We start from the raw sequence: 23,965 nt of genomic DNA, 5'->3' as shown, positions 1-23,965 counted from the left end.
GGCTGAAATCCAATATTCCTTACTAAAATTAAATGATATTCATTCATTGTCTCATCATTAAAAAGCTGCACACTAAATTTGGTTGAAACCAATAATCCTTGGTAAAGTAATGCTGCATATACCAACTTCAGGAGGAAGAGCAATAATGGGAGGTAACTCCTGCAAATGACGTGGAATGACGGACATATGATTCATTCAAGGTCTGATTAACAGAAAAGTGTGTTACAAAATTGGTTGAAATCCAACACTCCATGGTCAAGTTATGTTATGGAAAAGAAAGGTCAGGAGAACAGACAATGGCTTTTAAGTCTTGTAAATGATGTCACGGAAAGCAAAAAATCAAACCATTCATGGTGACATTTAGAGCAGGAAACCAAATCTGGTTCAAGTCCAACAATCCTTTAAAAAAGTAAAACTACAGAAACTTATGCTAGGGGATAGGAAATCAGGAACCATATTCATTAAAATGAAGATAGAGACAGCCAGAAATCAAACTCTTTTGAGGTCTCATCAATATTAGCGTGTATTATGTACTGAATTTGGTAAAAATCCAAATATTCCAGGTAAAGCTTCTTGCAGAAACAAAACTTATGGACAGCTGTAAAAGTTGACAGACTGATCGGCAAATGAAAAACTAGCCTGACAGATTGATGGACAGATGTACAACATGATTACTATAGGTTCCACCAGCTTAGTGAGGAAGAAATAAAATGACACAGGTCCAGATTTACTGTCTCCAGATTTTAACCAGATACTTTGGAATTAGCTCAATTTACCACCCCTCTCAGTTCTTTGTGTAAAGGTCTCAAGTTAAAAGACACTGGCATTTTCTTGGGATTGGAAATGTGATGGAATTACTTACAGTGGTTGTTGTTTAACTAAATTACAAATTAAACTAATAATTAATATGAATGTTTAGTGGAGTAAAACAAATTTAATGTCAAATACTTGTTATCAATCATGTATACACATACTCTTGTACACCATCATTTGGGCATCCAGACAAATGTTGCATCAGTGTGATGTGTCATGTCACAAATAAAATGAATTTCTGTAATTTTATTGATTTCTTTTCCTTCTTGCATGTCCCTTAGAATAAATAACTTGATGGGTTATTCTAGCTTTTGACTGTGAAGTTACAGTGAATACTCTAAAGAGTTGTTTTGCACATCTTAACAGAATTTCTCAGAAATTGGAATCTGAGGGTGTTTAGGATCTTTTCGATAGTATTAATATATAGGATGTGACTCCTATGTCAGACAGTTAATGCCATAATCAGTTGTCCAATGAGATGTCCGCTAAGACTCACAGGAAGGCAATGAAGAGAAGCAACTCTGGAGGCAAAACTGTTTTCTGAGAATAGACTGCAAATAACTATCCAGAAATTTATCTTTGTCCAAACTTGCATTAATTTTCACCAATGTTCTCTTTCCATAATACATGAGGAAAGCTCAGTGACATCACATATTTTACTTTGTAGTCGATGTGTACAAAGCATTTCATGACACTTGGGTTGATGACATATGTCTCATTTTCTCCAGACAAGTATTTTACCATCAAGACCAAATACCACCTGACAAAACATCACTGAATGTCACTCAATGTCATTCATTCTGCAAGGTCCATCCTAATTTTCAATTAAGTTGCCAAATTTAACTCACTCTGACGATAGTGAACTATAACAGCGGATTGATTTAATTAATTTGTCAGGTCCACAAAACTCTGCCTGCTGTTCCTTTTTACAAGCCAATATAGGACAAAATCATCATGAACAAGCTTATGTAGCTGGCCTGTTCCATTGAGATTTCCTGCAGAACCTATTATACTAAATTCTTTCTGAAACTCTCACTATGGCTTTTCCCACAATTTTAGCAATTCTTCAAGCAATCATTCCTTCCTTGTTACATTATGATGCTCTTGTCATCAGGTGGTGTTGCTTTACATTTTTGTCTTTTCTTCCCACAATATCAAGTTACTTATATCATTTAGCAAATATCTTATCAACTTCTTGACAACCTTATCAGTGTTATGACATTTAACAACGTCAACGTCCAGACAACCTTAAAGATGCTAAGGCATTTGGCAACCTTAATAAAAGTGTTATGGTGTTAACAGATGCATTATCAACTTCCAGACAAACCTACCAGTGTTATGGCATTTGGCAGATGCCTTATCAACTTCCAGACAATCATACCAGTGTTATGGCATTTGGCAGATGCCTTATCAACTTCCAGACAATCATACCAGTGTTATGGCATTTGGCAGATGCCTTATCAACTTCCAGACAATCATACCAGTGTTATGGCATTTGGCAGATGCCTTATCAACTTCCAGACAATCATACCAGTGTTATGGCATTTGGCAGATGCCTTATCAACTTCCAGACAATCATACCAGTGTTATGGCATTTGGCAGATGCCTTATCAACTTCCAGACAATCATACCAGTGTTATGGCATTTGGCAGATGCCTTATCAACTTCCAGACAATCATACCAGTGTTATGGCATTTAGCAGATGCCTTATCAACTTCTAAACAACCTTACCAGTGTTATGGCATTTGGCAGATGCCTTATCAACTTCCAGACAAACCTACCAGTGTTATGGCATTTAGCAGATGCCTTATCAACTTCTAAACAACCTTACCAGTGTTATGGCATTTAGCAGATGCCTTATCAACTTCTAAACAACCTTACCAGTGTTAGTACCATAACTTTCTGCTCAACTAATTGACACAGTAGTATATAATCAAATTACATCCTAACACAACTTTAATGCTGTCAATGTGATGCAACACTTGTCATAATGCTGTAGAAGGTATTGCAGCCACCAGCTGCCAACCCTGGAGTACACAGATATAGACTGCTTCTGAAAAAATACTGTTTTTCAGAAACAAATACTGATTTTTTAAATATTAATGCATATGTAACTAATTACAACATCTACAACCATCACTAAATTAGGACAGTAACTTAATTATTTAATTTAAAAGATGCATGTGTTGCACTCTTGCATCTTCTGAACAGGCACCATGTTCCATTTGGCTGCCCATTCAGAAAGTGCAAGAGTGCAACACACTCACCCTCAGATACACTCTGCTTATATGAACCTTTCCACACCTTGTTTTTTAATCATTATCAATTCCAATGTACCTTCTTTCATTGATGATCTGAATTTTGTGTGATTTATTTTACTGAACTGTTTTTGTTCAAGCACACAAATAATCCTTTGCAATTTTATTGTCTGGAAAAGTGTGCAAAATAAATGACCACCAACACTAGTAAATGAAAGAGGAAGGTTCAGTACTAAAAGAAATTTAGTAAAATGAACTGCCAAATGAATTACATCAAGGTTCTCTCTGGTATTTATAAACATAAGTTCAGCCTGTGTTGTTGATGATGAAACAGCAAGCTAATGTTGTTTAGCTTTATGATGCTGTTTTATTTCATGGGCACCTTCATGCCCAATAGTGAAATCACAATTATGCAATTTGCAAAACGCAAAGTTTTCTCCAAATCTAAACATTATGGCATATTTGTCCATCCAGTTCTGTTTTCTTTTCTTTGCGGGAGAAAATTCTGAATCTTCTGCTTTAGTTTTCAACATGACTAGAAGTTGAATACTGTGAAGATGAAACACAGCAATAGCGGCACCTGCTTTGCACAATCTAATATGGCGATTAAAGACTAGCATGGTAGCCTCGATTTAGAATGAACCAATCACTGTTTTGAACTTGATATCCCTATATATATGTGATACATTTATTCTCAGAATGGGTGTGGTTTCTAAAATATACTGCAAGGAAACTTTTTATTTATTATTTTAATTAAAAAATCAGATTTTTAATAAGTAAAATGTAAACCTGTATTCAGGTCCAAAATACAGGACAAATACAGGAAGAACAGGACACTTAGCAATTATGTGCTAGCCATGAGAGTACTGACACAAATAGAAGTACACTACATAATTGATCTACAGATTTTTTTAAAAAAATGAAATCTCATGTCCCCTACTTCAGGGATGTATAATAACTCACCTTGGGTCCATTAAGTCCAAATCTACCCCGTGGCCCTATGGCTCCTGAGTCTCCTGGAAGTCCTTCTCTACCAATCTCCCCTGAGAACCCTGCTAGTCCTGGCTCACCAATTGCTCCCTTCAGACCTTGCCGACCTGGTATTCCATCCCGTCCCTTGAAAGATAGCAAGTGTAAAAAGATGTACTCAATTCTGTTTCTCTCATGCAAAAAATCTTTCTTCTTAAAGTAATTAATTGCACTTTTTCCAGATGCCTTCTGAGCTTCCATTTTCTGTATGCTGCTTTTTTTTGTAAGTGCTATTCCAAACTCTTCCAACTGTGATTACCATAATTCAGATCTTTCTTGCAGAGGTCATAAAATACCAGTCCTCTAGCATTCAGTTTCCTTATAAACTGACCAACTAAATTTCCATCAACTTTTCACTCCAGCCATCCTCATTTCCATACATTTTTTAAATCTTTATCTAAATTTATGACATCAGTTTCCATTACATTAAGATTCATTAGATGCATTGGATGAATTTAAACCTTTGACCAATCAGAATACTCTTTACAACAGTCATGTACTAACTAATATATGGAACATATAATTTACAAGAGTTGTTGCGGAATGGGACCAGACAGACTCTTTTTTTAAAAACCAGACTGAAGATGATATAAAAAATGGACTATATCAAGAAAAATCTGATTCAAGTCAGGAGAAAAGTGGAATTCTGCTTTAAAATGGAGAAAAATAATGTCTACTCAATAGACATGACCTAGACAATTTGTATATTTGCCTCAACAGACATGATCTAAACAATTTGTGTATTTGCCTCAATGGAAATGATCTAAACAATTTGTGCATTTGCCTTTGATAGATATGACCTAGACAATTTGTGTATTTGCCTTTTATAGATATGACCTAGACAATTTGTGTATTTGCCTCAAAAGACATGATCCAGACAATTTGTATATTTGCCTCGATAGATATGATATAGACAATATGTGTATTTGCCTTTGATAGATCTGACCTAGCCAATTTGTATATTTGCCTCAATAGACATGATCCAGGCAATTTGTGTATTTGCCTCGACAGATATGATTCAGACAATTTGTGTATTTGCCTCGATAGACATGATCCAGACAAATTGTGTATTTGCCTTGATAGATATGATTTAGACAATTTGTGTATTTGCCTCGATAGACATGATCCAGACAAATTGTGTATTTGCCTCGATAGATATGATTTTGACAATATGTGTATTTGCCTCAAAAGACATGATCCAGACAAATTGTGTATTTGCCTTTGATAGATATGACCTAGACAATTTGTATACTTGCCTCGATAGATATGACCTAGACAATATGTGTATTTGCCTCGATAGATATGATTTAGACAATTTGTGTATTTGCCTTTGATAGATATGACCTAGACAATCTGTATATTTGCCTCAATAGACATGATCCAGACAAATTGTGTATTTGCTTCGATAGATATGATTTAGACAATATGTGTATTTGCCTTTTATAGATATGACCTAGACAATTTGTGTATTTGCCTCAAAATACATGATCCAGACAATTTGTGCATTTGCCTCGATAGATATGACCTAGACAATTTGTGTATTTGCCTCAAAAGACATGATCCAGACAATTTGTATATTTGCCTCGATAGATATGATATAGACAATATGTGTATTTGCCTTTGATAGATCTGACCTAGCCAATTTGTATATTTGCCTCAATAGACATGATCCAGACAATCTGTGTATTTGCCTCGACAGATATGATTCAGACAATTTGTGTATTTGCCTCGATAGACATGATCCAGACAAATTGTGTATTTGCCTCGATAGATATGATTTAGACAATTTGTGTATTTGCCTCGATAGACATGATCCAGACAAATTGTGTATTTGCCTCGATAGATATGATTTTGACAATATGTGTATTTGCCTCAAAAGACATGATCCAGACAAATTGTGTATTTGCCTTTGATAGATATGACCTAGACAATTTGTATATTTGCCTCGATAGATATGACCTAGACAATATGTGTATTTGCCTCGATAGATATGATTTAGACAATTTGTGTATTTGCCTTTGATAGATATGACCTAGACAATCTGTATATTTGTCTCAATAGACATGATCCTGACAAATTGTGTATTTGCCTCGATAGACATGATCCAGACAAATTGTGTATTTGCCTCGATAGATATGATTTAGACAATATGTGTATTTGCCTTTGATAGATATGACCTAGACAATTTGTATATTTGCCTCGATAGATAATTTGTGTATTTGCCTTTGATAGATATGACCTAGACAATTTGTGTATTTGCCTCAATAGATATGATTTAGACAATTTGTGTATTTGCCTTTGATAGATATGACCTAGACAATTTGTATATTTGCCTCGATAGATATGATTTAGACAATTTGTGTATTTGCCTTTGATAGATATGACCTAGACAATTTGTGTATTTGCCTCAATAGATATGATTTAGACAATTTGTGTATTTGCCTCGATAGATATGATCCAGACAATTTGTGTATTTGCCTCAATAGACATGACCTAAACAATTTGTATATCTGATCTGGCAGGTAAAGACTTAATTTTTCCCCTTTAATTTCATTGTTTTGAGCAACAACAAAATCCTCAACAATTGTTTCCCCACAACACACAAAAATGAATTTAATGTCATGACCTTCAGATACATCAATGTAAATTGCTTTATAAATGAAATAATGAGGTTGAAGCAATAAGCAAGGTTTTCATCTTCTAAACTTATAAGTCAACCAGTATATTCCAACAACAATAGATAGGAAGAAAATTATGATCAGATCTTGTGGGAAAGTATAATAATATAGGACTATATGTAAATGGATTATGGAATACAGTGAGATTGAAAAAAGTGGACAAATTTAAATAAACTGCAAACCTGAAAGCTGATACTCTATATTCAAATTTTATCGGAAAGTAGGACCCTGCAGCCTTGAAACTACTTCAGATCACTAAATAAATTTATAACATTGTCAATAATGTCATGTACAGACTGAATGGGTGATGGGATAGCTTTTGGCACCAAATTCTGTTAAAAATTTACAAAAACACGGTATGTGTAATCCAAAACATTGTTTGTCCCCACCAAATGTTAAATCATGGTCTTTCTAAACCCAGTGTCACAAAGATCATAATAGAACTAACAAATGTCATCTGAATAAAAGAAAGTAAATAATGGTTTTTAAACATATAATTTTGTTTATAGTCTGAGTTCTGGATTATGCTCTTAAAAGTCTCTAACCCTAATGTAACACAAACCCTTTGTCCTTTCAGGCCTGAAAGACCTGGGAAACCATCAACACCTTGTTCTCCCTTTCGTCCTGGTAGCCCATCTTCTCCCTGTTGCCCATTCAGCCCCGGTTGCCCTGCTTCTCCTTTCATACCATCAATACCTGAAAAATGATATAACCCATGGCTGACGTAAACGTGTGTGTATGCTGCAAGAATGAAAGAAAATGTTCCTTTAAATAATATGACATACCTGTAGTAAACTGATGTCACATGACAATTTTTGCCAAAATATGTTTGAAAGGTCAATAAGTAATAAAACAATTGAAAATCATCTAACTTGTAGAAAATTATTGTCTGCGATCACTGTTTTCATAAAATCCCAACATCTTTGCTGAGCATGTTTTCCCTGTTCTGTTCATGATAGGGTTCCATATCTAATGATTCTCTTTTTTGCCTATAGAATACATTTACTCTTTTAATGACTAGTGTTTCTAAAATCTTTGGAGTGTTTCTTAAAACAGAAATGCATAGTTCATTTATTCTCAAGGACTGTACAGATGACAGATGAATTTGGATTATGTCTTTTAGTTTTCATCCCTTTGCACCTACATATGGTAAATTTGTCATTTCTCACAAAAAATCCATAAACTTCGTTATGCATATGGCAATTGATTGTACTATTGCCCCAACTTTTTTTGGGGGGCAACCATAATATTATTGTCAGGGCAACCATCATATTATTGTCTGGGCAATCATAATATTACAGACATCCTACAATGGACAGGATGGAAAGTTGCCCTCAACGAAAGACACAAGGATTACGAGAAAAAAGTGTCTAACAATCTTCATGATACTATTTATAACATTGTGAAGATACATGTCAGCTAAAGCTGCAATGGACTTCCACTTGAAAAAGAAACTGTGCTGTGGGAAATGTAGTTTTTCATATAAGACTACTCCTTCTGCCACATAAATGTGGCCTTATAAGAGGGGTAGACATTCACAGAGATGTCAGATGTAATTACAAAAAAAGTATGAAATATGGAACTAATTTTTAGATGTTTAATATTTTAATATTTTCATTTAAAAATCATAGATATGTTTTGGAATCAATGTAATAAAACTTATATTAATCTTATTAAAACAATAATAAATCATCACCAACATCTGGCTGTAACTACCACTGTCTGTCCATTCCCTTTACCCACAGCTGTAAAATATATAACAAATGATGTTTATTTGAATCTTATTGACACCAAATTTCTCATCAGTCATTAAAGTACTCTCTCTCAGCAGTGATTAAAGTACTCTCCCCTCCCTCCCAGTAGTAATTACTGTACTCTACATCTCCCTCCCAGCAGTGATTAAAGTACTCTGCCTCTCCCTCCAAGCAGTAATCAAAGTACTCTCCCTCTTTCCTTAAAATAGTGATGAAAGTACTCTCCCTCTCCCTCCCAACAGTGATGAAAGTACTCTCCTTCTCCCTCTGAACAGTAATTAAAATGCTCTCATTCTACCTCACAGAAGTGATTAAAGGATTAAAGTACTCTCCCTCTACTACCTAGTTGTGATTAAAGCACTCCCATTCCCTATCAACAGTGATTAAAGTACCCTCCTGCTACCACCCAGTTGTGATTAAAGTCTCTCCCTCTACTACCCAGTTGTGGTTAAAGTACTCTCCCTCTACTACCCAGTTGTGGTTGAAGTACTCTCCCTCTACCACCCAGTTGTGATTAAAGCACTCCCATTCCCTATCAACAGTGATTAAAATACCCTCCTGCTACCACCCAGTTGTGATTAAAGTCTCTCCCTCTACTACCCAGTTGTGGTTAAAGTACTCTCCCTCAACTACCCAGCCGTGATTAAAGTACTCTCACTCTACTACCCAACTGTGGTTAAAGTACTTTCCCTCTACTACCCAGTTGTGGTTTAAGTATTCTCCCTCTACTACCCAGTTGTGCTTAAAGTACTCTCCCTCTACTACCAGCTGTGGTTAAAGTACTCTCCCACTACTACCCAGATGTGGTTACAGTAATCTCCCTCTACTACCCAGTTGTGGTTAAAGTACTCTCCCTCTACTACCCAGTTGTGATTAAAGTACTCTCCTGCTACCACCCAGTTGTGATTAAATCCCTCTCTCTATCCTACCTATTTGTGGTTAAAGTACTCTCCCTCAACTACCCAGCTGTGATTAAAGTACTCTCACTCTACTACCCAGCTGTGGTTAAAGTACTTTCCCTCTACTACCCAGTTGTGGTTAAAGTATTCTCCCTCTACTACCCAGCTGTGCTTAAAGTACTCTCCCTCTACTACCCAGCTGTGGTTAAAGTACTCTCCCTCTACTACCCAGTTATGGTTACAGTAATCTCCCTCTACTACCCAGTTGTGTTAAAGTACTCTCCCTCTACTACCCAGTTCTGGTTAAAGTAATCTCCCTCTACTACCCAGTAGTTAAAGTACTCTCCCTCTACCTCCCAGTAGTGATTAAAGTAATCTCCCTCTACCACCCAGTTGCGATTAAAGTACTCTACCTCCCAGTTGTGATGAAAGTACACTCCCACTACCACCTAGCTGTGACTGAAGTACTCTCCCTCTACCATCCAGATGTGATTAAAGTACTCCCCCTGTACTACCCAGATGTGATTAAAGTAATCTCCCTGTACTACCCAGTTGTGATTAAAGTACTCTACCTCCCAGTTGTGATGAAAGTACACTCCCACTACCACCTAGCTGTGATTAAAGTACTCTCATTCTCCCTCCAAGCTGTGATTAAATAACTCTCCCTCTACTACCCAGTTGTGATTAAAGTACCCTAACTCCCAGTTTTGATGAAAATACACTCCCACTACCACCTAGTTGTGATTAAAGTACTCTCCCTCTACCTCCAAGTAGTGATTAAAGTACTCTCCCTCTACTACCCAGTTGTGGTTAAAGTACTCTCCCTCTACCACCCAGTTGTGGTTAAAACACTCTCCCTCTACCTCCCAGTAGTGATTAAAGTACTCTCCCTCTACTACCCAGTTGTGGTTAAAGTACTCTCCCTCTACCACCCAGTTGTGGTTAAAGTACTCTCCCTCTACCACCCAGCTGTGGTTGAAGTACTCTCCCTCTACCTCCCAGTAGTGATTAAAGTAATCTCCATCTACAACCCAATTGTGATTAAAAAACTCTACCTCCCAGTTGTGATGAAAGTACACTCCCACTACCACCTAGTTGTGATTAAAGTACTCTCCCTCTTCCATCCAGTTGTGATTAAAGTACTCTCCCTCTACCTCCAAGTAGTGATTAAAGTACTCTGCTTCTCCCTCCCAGTAGTGATCAAAGTACTCTCTCTCTTTGTTTAACTGAATTACTTTCACATTTCCTAATAAGTTGAGAATATCTGAGGACATTCTGCAGCAACTTATTCCCTCATTGGCAAACTGTAGTTATTAAACAAAATTCTCAGCGTTTACAAAGGAAGCCATGTCATTATCTATGAGAGAGAGGCTAGAACTGTTATTATACCATTTAAACTTTATGGCAACTGGATGTCACACTGACATGAGTTGAACAATACTATTCTTCTTAGTGATTAGTTTTTATCTTCTTGATAATTACTGACAGTATGAACAGAGATTCTGCTAAGATCACGCAACTAACAGCACTATGTGCCAGCAAGGACGGACAAATTCAGCACAAGGCCAGATTTTACTGGTACACATTCTACTCAGCCAGTCTCATCAATGCATAATTTACCAAGGAAATGTATGTTGTATACAATACTTTAGAGAAAGAAAATGAAATGAATGAGTTTCTGAGAAGTTGGGTTGATAATGGGCATTGTCAAATATCAGTGCCAAGACAACAGTGTAATCTCATTCCACTACTGTCACTGTCAGTCGTCAACTTAATCTACACACAACTAATGACTCGCTTATAAAGTAAATAGTTATGGTGTTTATTTGCACTGCATAATATATTTAATTTTAGTGTCTTGGTTCAAGTGAAAGCCTTCAACTTCACATGACTTACAGTTATCCATAAATAGAAATCTACAAAATACAAACCAAGCCAGTGCCTCAGCAAACAAACATGTTTTTTTTTTGTTTTGAACAAGAAGAAATAAAAACTTGGATTAACATGTATAGATCAGAAAGAGGGGTACTTTATTGTATCTCACACCAGCAATTAGTCACACACAAACCAGCAATTAGTCACACACAATAGAACTGGAAGGAAAATCAGCTTTGATAGATTCAGGCATTGTTTTCACAGCAACCACACATGATGAAAGTGAAATCAAGGCTTTCTCACTTGTTAAGCTGCAGCAGCAATCCAATACGATGTTTTCAATTCGATAACCTTTGGAACTCGAGCCCTAACTATAAGTTGTCCATTTTAATAGACTAGGGATGCAGAATTATGCAATATGTATATACCATTACACCATCTGAAATCAATTAACCCTTTACCTCATAGAGTGTATGGCATTTTAGCCCTTCGATACACATGTAGCAAAGTTACCCAGTGCAGTGCACTATAAATAGAACACGTTACATATTCAACTCCATACACATAGGCCTGCCTGTTAACTGTTAAGCAGTGTAGTGTATGTTACGTTTAACAGCAATTTTAACCATTTTACATTTTTGGTACACATCTATTATGTATGAAAGAATTTAAGAGTAAAGTCCAATTGCTATAGCTTTGTAATTATTTTTCATGGAAGAATTTTTTATGTGCTTTAAAATCTTGAGAGAACTCGTTCACCGTCAAGTCAGTGAAGCCGCGTGACCATCCATAGCTGCCATTTCTCATACTCGAAGTTTACAAGTTCTCTGTCTGCGTCTGCATCACTAAATCATCTGAATTTGATAATTTATAAAAACTAATTGCTGCCTACATCAATATCAGAGCCTTTACCTAAGTTATTGAAGCTTTCATAGAATACGACTCAGTTACTTTAAATAGCAGATTTTGGCCAGAGCATAAACAACAACCATGTGATCTGATGTAATGGTCATTCACAGCAATGAATGAGATATCTAATAGGGGGTTTTCCCCGAAGGTGGCACAACAAAAACCTGCTAAAAATGGATTGTATGAAAATCGGGTAGAGGCATCCAAAGGCGCTTGTATATGAATTGGGTAGAGGAGTCCAAAGGCGCTTGTATGTGAATGGAACAGAGGTGTCCAAAGGCGCTTGGTTGAGGTAAATGGTTAAAGATATAAACTGACTCCTCTGGTGCTGTGTAGTTGCTGTCAATTACCATCACAGTTGACAGGAATATGGGACAATAACTGTATGAAAAGACTAGGCAATCTTCTGACAGAATCTGATGTTCAGACAGTTAAAATTGAAAACATATTTTACAGTTTGTTGGTACATGAATACTGGCAGTCTCATTTTTTTCCAGTAGAAGGACAAATTTTACCAGTAAAAAATGGTTTATACCAGTATAATGGAATCTCTGATTAATAGCCAGTGTTTATCAAAGTGACAAAACCTAACATTTAAGGATCACACAGCAATTAGGATAATCTGATTACTTACCTCTTGGTATGGATTAAAGTTAGGTACTTTATCAGAATGTTGGGAAAAAAAATGTCAAAGAGTTGAATTTAGAAATCAACCAATATTCATCTTATTATCTGTATACCCCAATGTGTGGCCACTCATGAGGGATATATCTGACAATCTTTGTACTAACATGACAGCCACATTAGTGGGATCGATATCTCACTTGGGTTCTTTTCAACACAAACTCATCAGTGCCAAGGGATTATGCCATATAAAGCAAGTGGCTGCTGGAAGAACACTAGATGTAATAGAACCACAGCATTATATGATGGTAGATATGGGTCTATTGTTGCTATGGTAGAATCACAGCATTATATGATGGTAGATATGGGTCTATTGTTGCTATGGTAGAATCACAGTATTATATGATGGTAGATATGAGTCTATTGTTGCTATGGTAGAATCACAGTATTATATGATGGTAGATATGGTCTATTGTTGCTATGGTAGAACCACAGTTGATGGTAGATATGAGTCTATTGTTGCTATGGTAGAACCACAGCATTATATGGTGGTAGATATGGGTCTATTGTCACTATGGTAGAACAGCATGAAATGTTAACATATATATCTATGCTAGCTTTTAATATATGACCTGGTAGATATTCGATATGCCCACTTCCATGATGTCTATGTGCCTTGATTTAAAAGAATACTTTTGAAAGGTTCAATTGGAAATTCTTGCTGCATATGTTCTTGTATACAGAGGCTGCAATGATTTTTCCAAACTATTTCCAAGTTAAACATAATAAGCAATCTGATTGGATCAGTTTCTTTCAGTTTCATCTAATCAGATGATGTAGTGGTAGATAATGTTTGGTCATAGGCCAAATGTCAGTATGGAATGAAATAGACTGATGTCTCTTAGCTAGCAAATGTGCCGTATTATATATATCACGGATTCAGAGATCTTTGAAACCCTAAGCATTTCCTCACATTCTGTGGTTATCAAATTAAATATGAGAATCAAAAACGTATTACTGAAGTCTGTATAAGTTCTAATATTGGACTGGCTAAACAATCAACAAACAGTACTTGTTCTTTTGTCATTATTACTGCTGTTGCATCACTGTCTTTAGTAAAAAGGCTAACACAACTTGAGTAATTAAATATCATGCTAGTTGGTGTCTTTACCTGGTAGCCCCATGTCTCCTGGCTGACCCTTGGGACCCACAGGACCAGGAAGACCATCCAGACCAACCCGTCCTGGTAAGCCTGGGCGACCTATAACCAGAAATATTGCTACAGTGTTAAACACTTACCGAAATGCATAGAAGTTTTTATAAGGTAATTGATAATTGATTCTAGGCAACTGTCATTTAGGAAAAGAAATTACTTATTATGACAAAATTTCTTTCACAGTAAATTGCTAAAATAGATAATAATGAATTTATTATACAGATCACATATTTTGCAATTAAGGCTAACCTTTAGCCTCTGTAGTCACTTGAAGAGTTCCTTTTGTAAAAACTTGAAGAATAGCATGAAAAGTTTACAACTAAATGTTACAACATTGTCATTTCCTGTTTATATTTTCACTATTTTTGAAATTATTATGGTTACTATTTCTTACTATTACCTTAATGAAGCTGTTTTACATGGTTCTCAAAAACTAGTGACTAAATGAAGCATATAATAACACATTTATCTAATTACTATAGATCACAACAGTTTGGCAATCATAAAAGCAGGAGCAGAATTTTGAAAAATATTATTCATCTTTCCATACAAGATGCAACAGAATAATAACAAAATAAATGTTGCCAATCAGGTAGTACTGAAAATGTTATCAAACAAATTGAATTAACTGACTTCATCCAACTTTCGTGTTATCAAAATCATGTGATAAATAGTATTAAAAAAACTTTGAATAAAAATGTACACATACCTGATACATAGGTAAATACTTACATATTTGATACAGAATGTGTTCTTAATAAATTAAACAATTTACCTCTTTCTCCTTTAATGAAGAAACCTACATCTCAAGTTTCCCCCCAAGTCCTGGGTGATCAATATCATCTAGGCACTTACATGTCTTCCACAAATTTTTTAAAACTTTCTATATCTCTTTCTCCTTTAATGCAGAAACATGCATCTCCCTTTTCTCCCTTAAGTCCTGGAAGTCCCAGCAGACCTAGGTCACTATAATAACCTACATGCTTTTATATTTCTGTACAGAATGTCTTCCACTAAAATTGTGAAATAGCTGTACCTCTTTCTCCTTTAATGTTAAAGCCTGCATCTCCCTTTCCTCCTTTGATTCCAGGAAGCCCAGGAAGTCCTGCTTGACCTGGGTCGCCATTACGACCTGAGAGAAGAATGAAAAAAGGTCTTATCTTATAGGTGTTGTCAAATGTTGTAAAGCGCTTAGAGCTTCTAAAGATTAGGTGCTATACAAAGTCCTCATTATTATTATTATTTGTCTAATGTTGTAAAGCGCTTAGAGCTTCTAAAGATTAGGTGCTATACAAAGTCCTCATTATTATTATTATTATTATTATACATAACACATACTGTATAATATTCACAAAGTCATTTCAATAAATTACATCTTCAACCATTCTTTCCTAATTCGAACATTGCTAGGACAAAATATTGAGGCTGTTAAATTATAGGGCTTGCCAATACACCAAGGTTTGATTAATATTAGAAAGGTCATGCAAGGTCCAAACAATGGCCTGTCTGCAGAAAAGGCTTAAGATATTCAGGATAAGAAATGAGCTCGTATGCATAGAAATACAAATTATACTACAGCAATGGAATTGACATAAATGAAGACAGCAAGGAGAAAAAAACCACAACAAGAACAACTTGTAAATACAATCTGTAGGGATCACTATGTCATGTACTAAAGGAACCATATAAATAATGGAATAGTAACATACATGCAATTTTACATTAGTGTAAAATCCATTGTAATATCGGTGAGGGAAGGATAAAATGTAGTGAACTTGATTTTGTTGATGGGCATGTAAAATTTGTTTTACTTGCAAGGTGGATAAGTGAGAAATAACATTTTTCTAGTCCTGAGGGTTAAATTTGTTGAAAATTTGTTGAGTGGTTTATTTTAGAAGTCATTTAATATTTTTTACATTTTTGGTAACATCAGAGAGAAGAGATAAAGGCTTAACATCATTTGAACAAAACTGATTGGTCTTTATGCCAGGATACTTTCTATCACTCAGACTTACATCCAAATGAGCTAAAAATAACAATTCAGAACTTTAGTTTGTGGATGACTCTCAGAAAACAGGACCTTAACTGTCATAACATAGGATAACTGTTCATAAGATCTTTAAATGTAGGGTTTGTAGTATTAAAAAAAACCCCATAATAATCAATACCCCATGCATAAGGACTGTCACTGCATTTATTTGATAGGCCAGTAGGGGTTGAACTGATAAGAATTGAATCTACTTAAAAAGCCACCCTTCACTTGTCCCAAGTATATGTCCTTGCTGTTGAAAATATAAAACTTTTCTTATCATCAGTTTGAATAACAAAATATTGGCTCTACTTACGATTCTACAAATGCGGTTGAGAAATCTCTAAACATCCACTTGCCTATTCAGGCAAGTAATACAAATCCACTTGCCTATTCAGGTAAGTAATACAAATCCACTTGCCTATTCAGGCAAGTAATACAAATCCACTTGCCTTTTTAGGCAAGTAATACAAATCCACTTGCCTATTTAGGCAATAACAAATCCACTTGCCTATTTAGGCAAGTAATACAAATCCACTTGCCTATTTAGGCAAGTAATTCAAATCCACTTGCCTATTCAGGCAAGTAATACAAATCCACTTGCCTATTCAGGGAAGAAATAAAAATCCACTTGCCCAGAATAAATGTTTATTCAACCAGCCATTATAGAAATAATGTGTGAAGAACACTGACCATTTTAAATCATTCAAACATGGATAGTTGGAATCAGATGGACTAGATTTATGGAAGCACAAATAATATTGACAGCCTGGTTGCAATTCTTACAGCATACCTGCTGCCTAGAGTGACATACCTGGCAGTCCTGATTCTCCCTTTGTTCCTGGAAGTCCTGGGGGACCATTTCTTCCTGGAAATCCCTCTAGACCTGGGAATCCAGGCTCCCCTGTTATTCCTTTTAGGCCAGGTAGCCCCTCCAGCCCTGGTAAACCTGGAATACCTGGCTCTCCCAAATCACCTGAAAACAGACAGCAAATGTCACAATGCTGTAAATAAAACACCCACATGTAATTTTCCACAAACATCTAAAAGGTAGAATATGTGGATGACATCTAAAGAAAAAAAGCCAGACCTGCCAACCCTGACGAGTCCGTCTCAGTGAGGCAGTCGATTTTTTCTGAAACATTGATTAGTTTACAGTAACTGCTACTGTAAAGCTGGAAAATGTAATTAAAAGTTCAAGGCATCGATGAAAAACATTATGTTCAACTGAAAAGTTTGTAATGTATGCGTAGACTTTATTTACCACTTGTACAGCACAAACTCTAGTTCCAAACCCATTGCAGCTCAATGACTTGTTGCTATCTCTCAACTTAACATAATTCTTGGAAATTCTTTTCCATTTCACATGATGAAAGCAATCATGTCTCCCACCATGAGACATACCCAAATTGGTACGTGATGTCCAATAATCATAATTGTGTCCTTTCCAGCTTTTATTCACAAGACTCTGAATACTCCTTTTTATTCTTCTGTGTTGATTATTAACACTTTTCTAGAAACTTATTTTCCCTTTCGCCTTAAACATGCATCACTTTCAGAACGCCATTAAAAAAAAATATATAATCAACAGTTTGATTATGCAGACGCTTTGCATGAACAAATAGGTGCAGTCTAAAGCATCTGGGGGTGCTGCTGTAAAGTTAGTCTGGTTCCCTGGCTAACTTGACTAATTCTAAGATAAAACCCAGATCCAATAAAACACGGCTGAACCAATTATCCAGAGTTTTTGGCAATGGTAATTTTATCAATAATTTTTGCTAGTATGCCGTAAGTTCGTATTTTAAGAGTAATTTTCATAAGACTTACGGCAAAATTGTAAGAGTTGGCAGGTCTGAAAAACCTCTCAGAGAATATAGCACCTGATAGTACTGAACAAGTGGTTTCATAATTGTAACCAAGGGGATGCATAAACCATTGAAAATGCCCCTAATAAAGGAACTGGTAACACACCTGCTTAGCACTCTTGCAGTCCTGAATCCAGTTCTACAATCAACAATCTACTACAATTTCAGCAGAATAAGTCTTAAAGTTATGTCCAGATTAAAGTCATTTAATTTCTATAATTTAAATTTGACTTAAATTTCAGCAATATTGCCAGTATGAGGACTTAGGTGAAATCAGTTTCTAGACTGTCAGGAGCACTTATTATAAATTATTAGAACTGACTAAATACTGTGAATTTATTAATTTTTTTGCAGATATAAATTGTCATGTTTTCCTAAAAATGAGTTTCATTAATGCATAAATTTATGGATTTTAGAAGTAATCCTATATTTATCTGAAAATACCAGTGGATATTCACAACAGGCACTGTGTTCAGTTGTTTGATAACCTGAAAAAGAACTTGTTAGCTAGATGCATATTTGCAAAGTGCCTAAGAAACTGTTTTTTCTGCAGTTTGTTTTTCAATCCTTCCGAACCAAGCTTGTAAAACTGCCACATGTTTTATGTTATATTTCAAATTTTGTAGCTGTTCTCATGAAGTAAACAATTGCAAGAAGTGAAAGTGAGTGAATAGAATTAATAATTATATGCACGAATCTCACTCATTATCCAATTCATCCAAGCGCTTCATGGTTTACTTTCATATTCTGAGTTTGTGCAAAATAAGATAAAATATGGCCTCCATAATGGTACCAAGCTCAGCCAATCAAATGCAAGATCACCACATTAATATGTATGGTGCTCATACATCATCAAAATCATTTGAGAGCTTGATTATATAGTCCTATATTCCAAATTTGATAAAAAAAAGGGATCAGAAATGTGGCCCCCAGAGTTGTAACAAGCACAGCCAATAAGATAGTGGATTGCCTCAATAATATGTATAAATGAAGTGTTATGTATATTTGATTTAAATTATATTTGATTTAATTTAATTGTTTGTTAGTTTATTTTTTTTAAATCCATTACATGATATTGTAATGTAACTTTATTTAATGGAAGAGAGTTCAGTTCTGACTGATTTTTTCTTTATTTTTCAAAGTAAAAAACTAACAACAGAAACTTTGCATCTAATGCTGACCTAGTTCCTGACCTTGATTTATAACCAGTAAGAGTTGTAGTAAACAACTTTTTAAAAAAATATTCTTTCTAAGAGTAAGATTCATAAAGAGGAATTGAGGCCATACTTGAAGTATGTGACAAATAACATGTTTATTGTTACAAAAGTTTGGTTTTCCCAGAAGGATGAACTCTTGACCTCCATCTGGGAATCACTTTTACATTGTAGTTAAGATTTATTACTAATGTTTTGAGAAAGAATTGTCATTCTTGCCATAAAACTTGAGAAGTTAAAGCATTTTATGTTGTGACCAGTTTTAGGCTAGTTATTTTATTTTCTTCAAATTATTTTTGATTTCAAGATTGTTTTCCCTGGAAATACTACTGTTCTAAATTAATTCTTGGACAAAGACATTTACTGAAATTTATACAGAATTAAAAAAATGGAATATTATTTTCTGTGATTCAACAAAGAACTGTTGACACATCAGTATGATACTAACCACAGCATACATCATAACCTTCCATTCTAGATTTCATCAGGATTTGAACTCAGTTTTATTAGGAATTTGTAATACTAGGACTACTAGGATTAATTTTGGATTTGATTTGTAAAATTAAGTACTTTTTCTCATTTTTACATTGTTTTTTTGGGGGGAATAACTTGTTTGTTAAATTTTACAAAGCTTGTTGTCTTCACTCTTTTCTTGTTACTTCTGTAAGAGCCTAAACACGTAACAGAAGGTTAATTGTATATTCAACGTTAACAAGCTCAGCCAATGAGGGAGTTGTCTCAATATGTATCAATAAAAGTTATCTGTATTGAAACCTATCCAAGATATTCATGATATAAATATATATTCCAAGTTTAATAACAGTTTATGGGAAATATGACCTTCAGATTGGTAGCATGCAATTGTAAAGAAAAGACAATGTAAGATGGCTGATGGTCACTTAAGTTAATAGTGGTCTATTTTGTTCCTCACTTTGTAAACAAACCCTTATTTCACACACACACACATTCTTGTATTTGGTGGATATAGAGGACTTGTGTATGGAACCGCGTACCGAGGACATTTGTTCTGGCAATGTTAGAGCAAAATCAAATACTGTTTGAGACAGTACATTAATAGGAAATGGTGATGTATCAAGGAGGGAACTGTATTATCAATTCTAAGGAATATGAAATTTAGCAATGCAAGCGTGGATGCACACGTATACACAAATTTTGTGTATAATCCATACAAACTAAGGACGCACACTATTTGACAAAATCACGGAGACCGTGGACATTCGTACATTATGATTAACAAGGACATATTTGCACATCTAATCCAGTCTTAACAATCAGTACGACCGCTCAGGTGGCCTAGTGGTTTGAGCGTCTGCCTCGGATGCGGGTTAGAACCCAGGCAGAGCCATAACAAAGACATGACAATGGTACTAACAGCTGCCTCGCTAGTCGCTCAGCATTAGGAGGTTAGTGTTATGACTTAGTCGGCCTGGTGTAATAATAATGTGACTGCGTGTGACATCAGGCTACATGTATGTGGCGTAATGCCCCAATGATAGACATCACTATAAACTGCCACACTGCAGACAACATAGCGATATGACTGAAAGATTGTTAAAGCTATGTTAAAAAGCTATGTTAAAATCAAATCTAAATCACATATTATTATTACGTAACTGTAACCTCTATAAGGGTTTCGACTACAACTGGTCTTTAGGGCAATTCCATTATTTTTTGAATATATATCTTGTTGTTATTGACGGACTGATGAATTTATTGATTTACTGATTGTCCTGCAAAAATTAGACTTTGGTACAACATAACACGTTTCGGACTAATCCATTGCTTTGGAGATCATCTCGTAATAAATTTGGAGTATGCGCATTTGGTTGTAGCACCCCGTTTTAAGGAATTCTTAGATTTGTGTGATTATTTGTTTGATTATTGGAACTCGATGCAATAGACACATTCCTTAGCCTAAATTACTAGCCACTGAGTAGGAGCAAATGTCAAGGAGTGAAGTATTAATGCCATGGTTGACTTTTAGTGAATTCAGGTTAAAACCGCATGGATGTCCCTGGAGTAATATAGTCCCTATTAAAACCTAATGGTGTACATTGGTTGTGTGACTGCAGTGGCAGTATTTACGGCAGGAGACTGGTAAATTACACAAAAGAATAAACAAGAAGGGACTCGGCAGATACTGTTTATGTCGCCATGGTGGCAAATGTGACGCAGTTGTACTGGCGAAATGTGCCTTGAAACTGTGAATTGACTGGCCTAAGGTGGTGCAGGAAAAATAGTTCCCTGTGTTAGAGGATAGTTGTATAGTTTCTACGGCGTGAACTGCTGACGGTACGGAAAGTTGATGAAGAGAAACCATGCAGATGTGCGGGTGATATATATTTGGCAAATTTTGAGATCTGTGTTCTTGCACTGATTAGCGAAAAATTTGTATAGAATGGACAAGTCAGGCTTTCTAATTTATAACCGAAGTTGTAGAGAAGTCTTTGGAAATTTGGGGTAAACTTATTACTTCTAATATAATCGTACCAGGGATTGATACTGCTTGGTCAAGCAAATACCCCTGGATTATAGCAGTACTATTTGGCTGGATTAGATCATTTAAGGCAGGAAACTCGCCTTATTGGCAATGACTATTCGCTTTTTGACAAAATATAGTAATATCTTTGTTGCATAATACGCGTACAAATCTTCTCTCTTTCTTTCTCTCTTTCTCTCTCTCTCTCTCTCTCTCTCTCTCTCTCTCGGGCATGTGCAGATATAAAGTTGAAAATAAGAACGAATGTTTGTGTTAGCCATATTGTGTATTTCACGGAGACTTTTTATTTTTCAAGTAACTTTGGTTGAATAAATCGATGATCCATACAACATTATTTCTGTTGTAATCTGTATAATGTTTTATCTCAACCTCAAGACAAAGAATAATGATAGACTAAAACATCGACAACAACAACAACAACAACAACTTATCTATGTTAACTGAATCGAAACCTCTTAAAATGCTTTAAAGTTCAGTAATTGCAGAGGCAAAGAACAAAGTTCTATGAGAGTAGATGTATGCAAACATTTAGTGGATGGGGATACTTGTCTAATACCTTTTTACAAACAGTTTATTCTGGGTTTTTCTGTTTGTTTTGGAGCCATGAATGAACAAGAATATACATTAATGGTACAACACTCTCTTGGTTCACCTTCTGAATCATTTAGTTTATACATCTGCTAATTCAGTGTATCACGTAAAGGTGTTTTGTATCGCTGATTGGAAGTTTTAATGAGTTTTTTTTTCCGCGTCGCCTTCTGTATTAAACATACCGAATAAAAGACTAAATGAGTAAAAATATTACAGTCTAATGCAGCTCTAAGTAAATGTCCTGTTAAGTTATAAATACAAGTTCGTCCTGTAGAACATCCTGAGCGTTTTGGCTATTGTTAAAAACCTCTTTAAATTTGGGAAAGCAATATATATGTTGTGTGTTGTTTTAATAAGACTTCTTTTACAACAGAAACAGTGATACAATAATTCATGATATGTTCAGCAAAGTCATCCAATCACCAACGGAAGCAAGTAAATACATTTAAAAGAACATTTAATGCATTCAACAGTGTATGGTTGCGTACACGTTTAGTCGCAGGTCTTAAGAGCATGATAATGAAAAACACATTCCTGTAATTAAATGTTTCATTTTGGGACTGATCATCTTGATGATAAATGTTTGACCTCTGTATAATGCATTTATCTTTCTATATATTTACTAAAGTCTGTGCATGTAACTTCCAAATTCGGTTAGTGATAATTTGATCTCATCGTGATGGGATTTTTTTTACTTGAATCACATATGTTATATCCTGTTTGAATACTAAATAGGCAAATTATGAAATGGGGAGGATATAGCTCATTTAATAATCACAAAATAAATTTTGCATATCAAGGATGTCTTTTCAATATCTTAACGTGTGTAAAATCTCGCTGCACACAGGACGTTTTAACTTTACAGATGGGTCGGATAATTAGCAGTTTCATTCCAACTCTACAATGAATTCATACGTATTTCTAATAGCATTTTGATCTACTTCTTTTGTACATGTCATAGATTGAACGTGTGTGGTATGAATGTATCCTGAGTTTCCCAACACCATTGTACCACATGTATGAAATATTAATACAAATACCAGGGACTGTTATATGCACCAGCTTATCTTCTTATAGTTTAGCTTACTAGTTTGTATCGGATGCTTGGATCTAAAGGGAGATAATATGTTTTTGCAACGTGTAATTTGATAGTGGAGATCTCTCTACAAGTTTTCCACCGGGCAATCGAGAACATGGTTTCGGGCGTGTGTATCACCAACTTAGGAGGATAGATACACTCCAAAATCGCGAACAAGTACCAAGCATGTAAACGGGGACCTCCCTACAAATCATGATTTTACATTATTCTAGGCTAAAATAGTTGGGAGAAGCAAGATTTGACCATTTTACTAACCGAGGACGTCCTCGGTAGGAGGTGTGTCCTCGGTACGTTGGTGTGTAATCTCGTTAATGTCCTCGGTTTACACCAAATACAAATGCACACACACATACAAACACACACACACAACAGTAGGAAATCTACCATCTTTATAAGTCATTTAAATGTTTCATAGACAAAACCAAGCCTAAAGTGGTTACCATTGATAACCTTCAAACCAATAACTGATTTGTCAAAGTCCCAAATGATGCAAGCCCCTATTACAAATGAAATGCGATGAAAATCCTTGAAAAATACAAAATGACACTCAGTGCAAGTACCTCCATGTATCCAATATTATTTAACACAGCA

The 23,965-nt window shown here is 35.4% G+C and overlaps 1 protein-coding gene across 1 annotated transcript in view; it reads right to left on the bottom strand.

The window, feature by feature from the left end:
• Positions 1-23,965, bottom strand: part of LOC149799904 (uncharacterized) — a 148,412-nt gene that overhangs the window by 34,932 nt on the left and 89,515 nt on the right. The window contains exons 27-31 of the mRNA XM_089959354.1: positions 16,899-17,060; positions 15,092-15,187; positions 14,011-14,100; positions 7,341-7,474; positions 4,035-4,187 (exon numbers count right to left, since the gene is read on the bottom strand). Of these exons, the coding sequence (XP_089815480.1) occupies positions 4,035-4,187; positions 7,341-7,474; positions 14,011-14,100; positions 15,092-15,187; positions 16,899-17,060 (635 nt within the window). The remainder of the gene's footprint in view (positions 1-4,034; positions 4,188-7,340; positions 7,475-14,010; positions 14,101-15,091; positions 15,188-16,898; positions 17,061-23,965) is intronic.

The sequence above is a fragment of the Sinohyriopsis cumingii genome, chromosome 5 (genome assembly GCF_028554795.1).
Source record: "Sinohyriopsis cumingii isolate HCF-2022 chromosome 5, ASM2855479v2, whole genome shotgun sequence".
In the NCBI taxonomy this organism is placed as follows: Eukaryota; Metazoa; Mollusca; class Bivalvia; order Unionida; family Unionidae; genus Sinohyriopsis; species Sinohyriopsis cumingii.
This window is presented reverse-complemented; position numbering and strand designations above follow the sequence as displayed.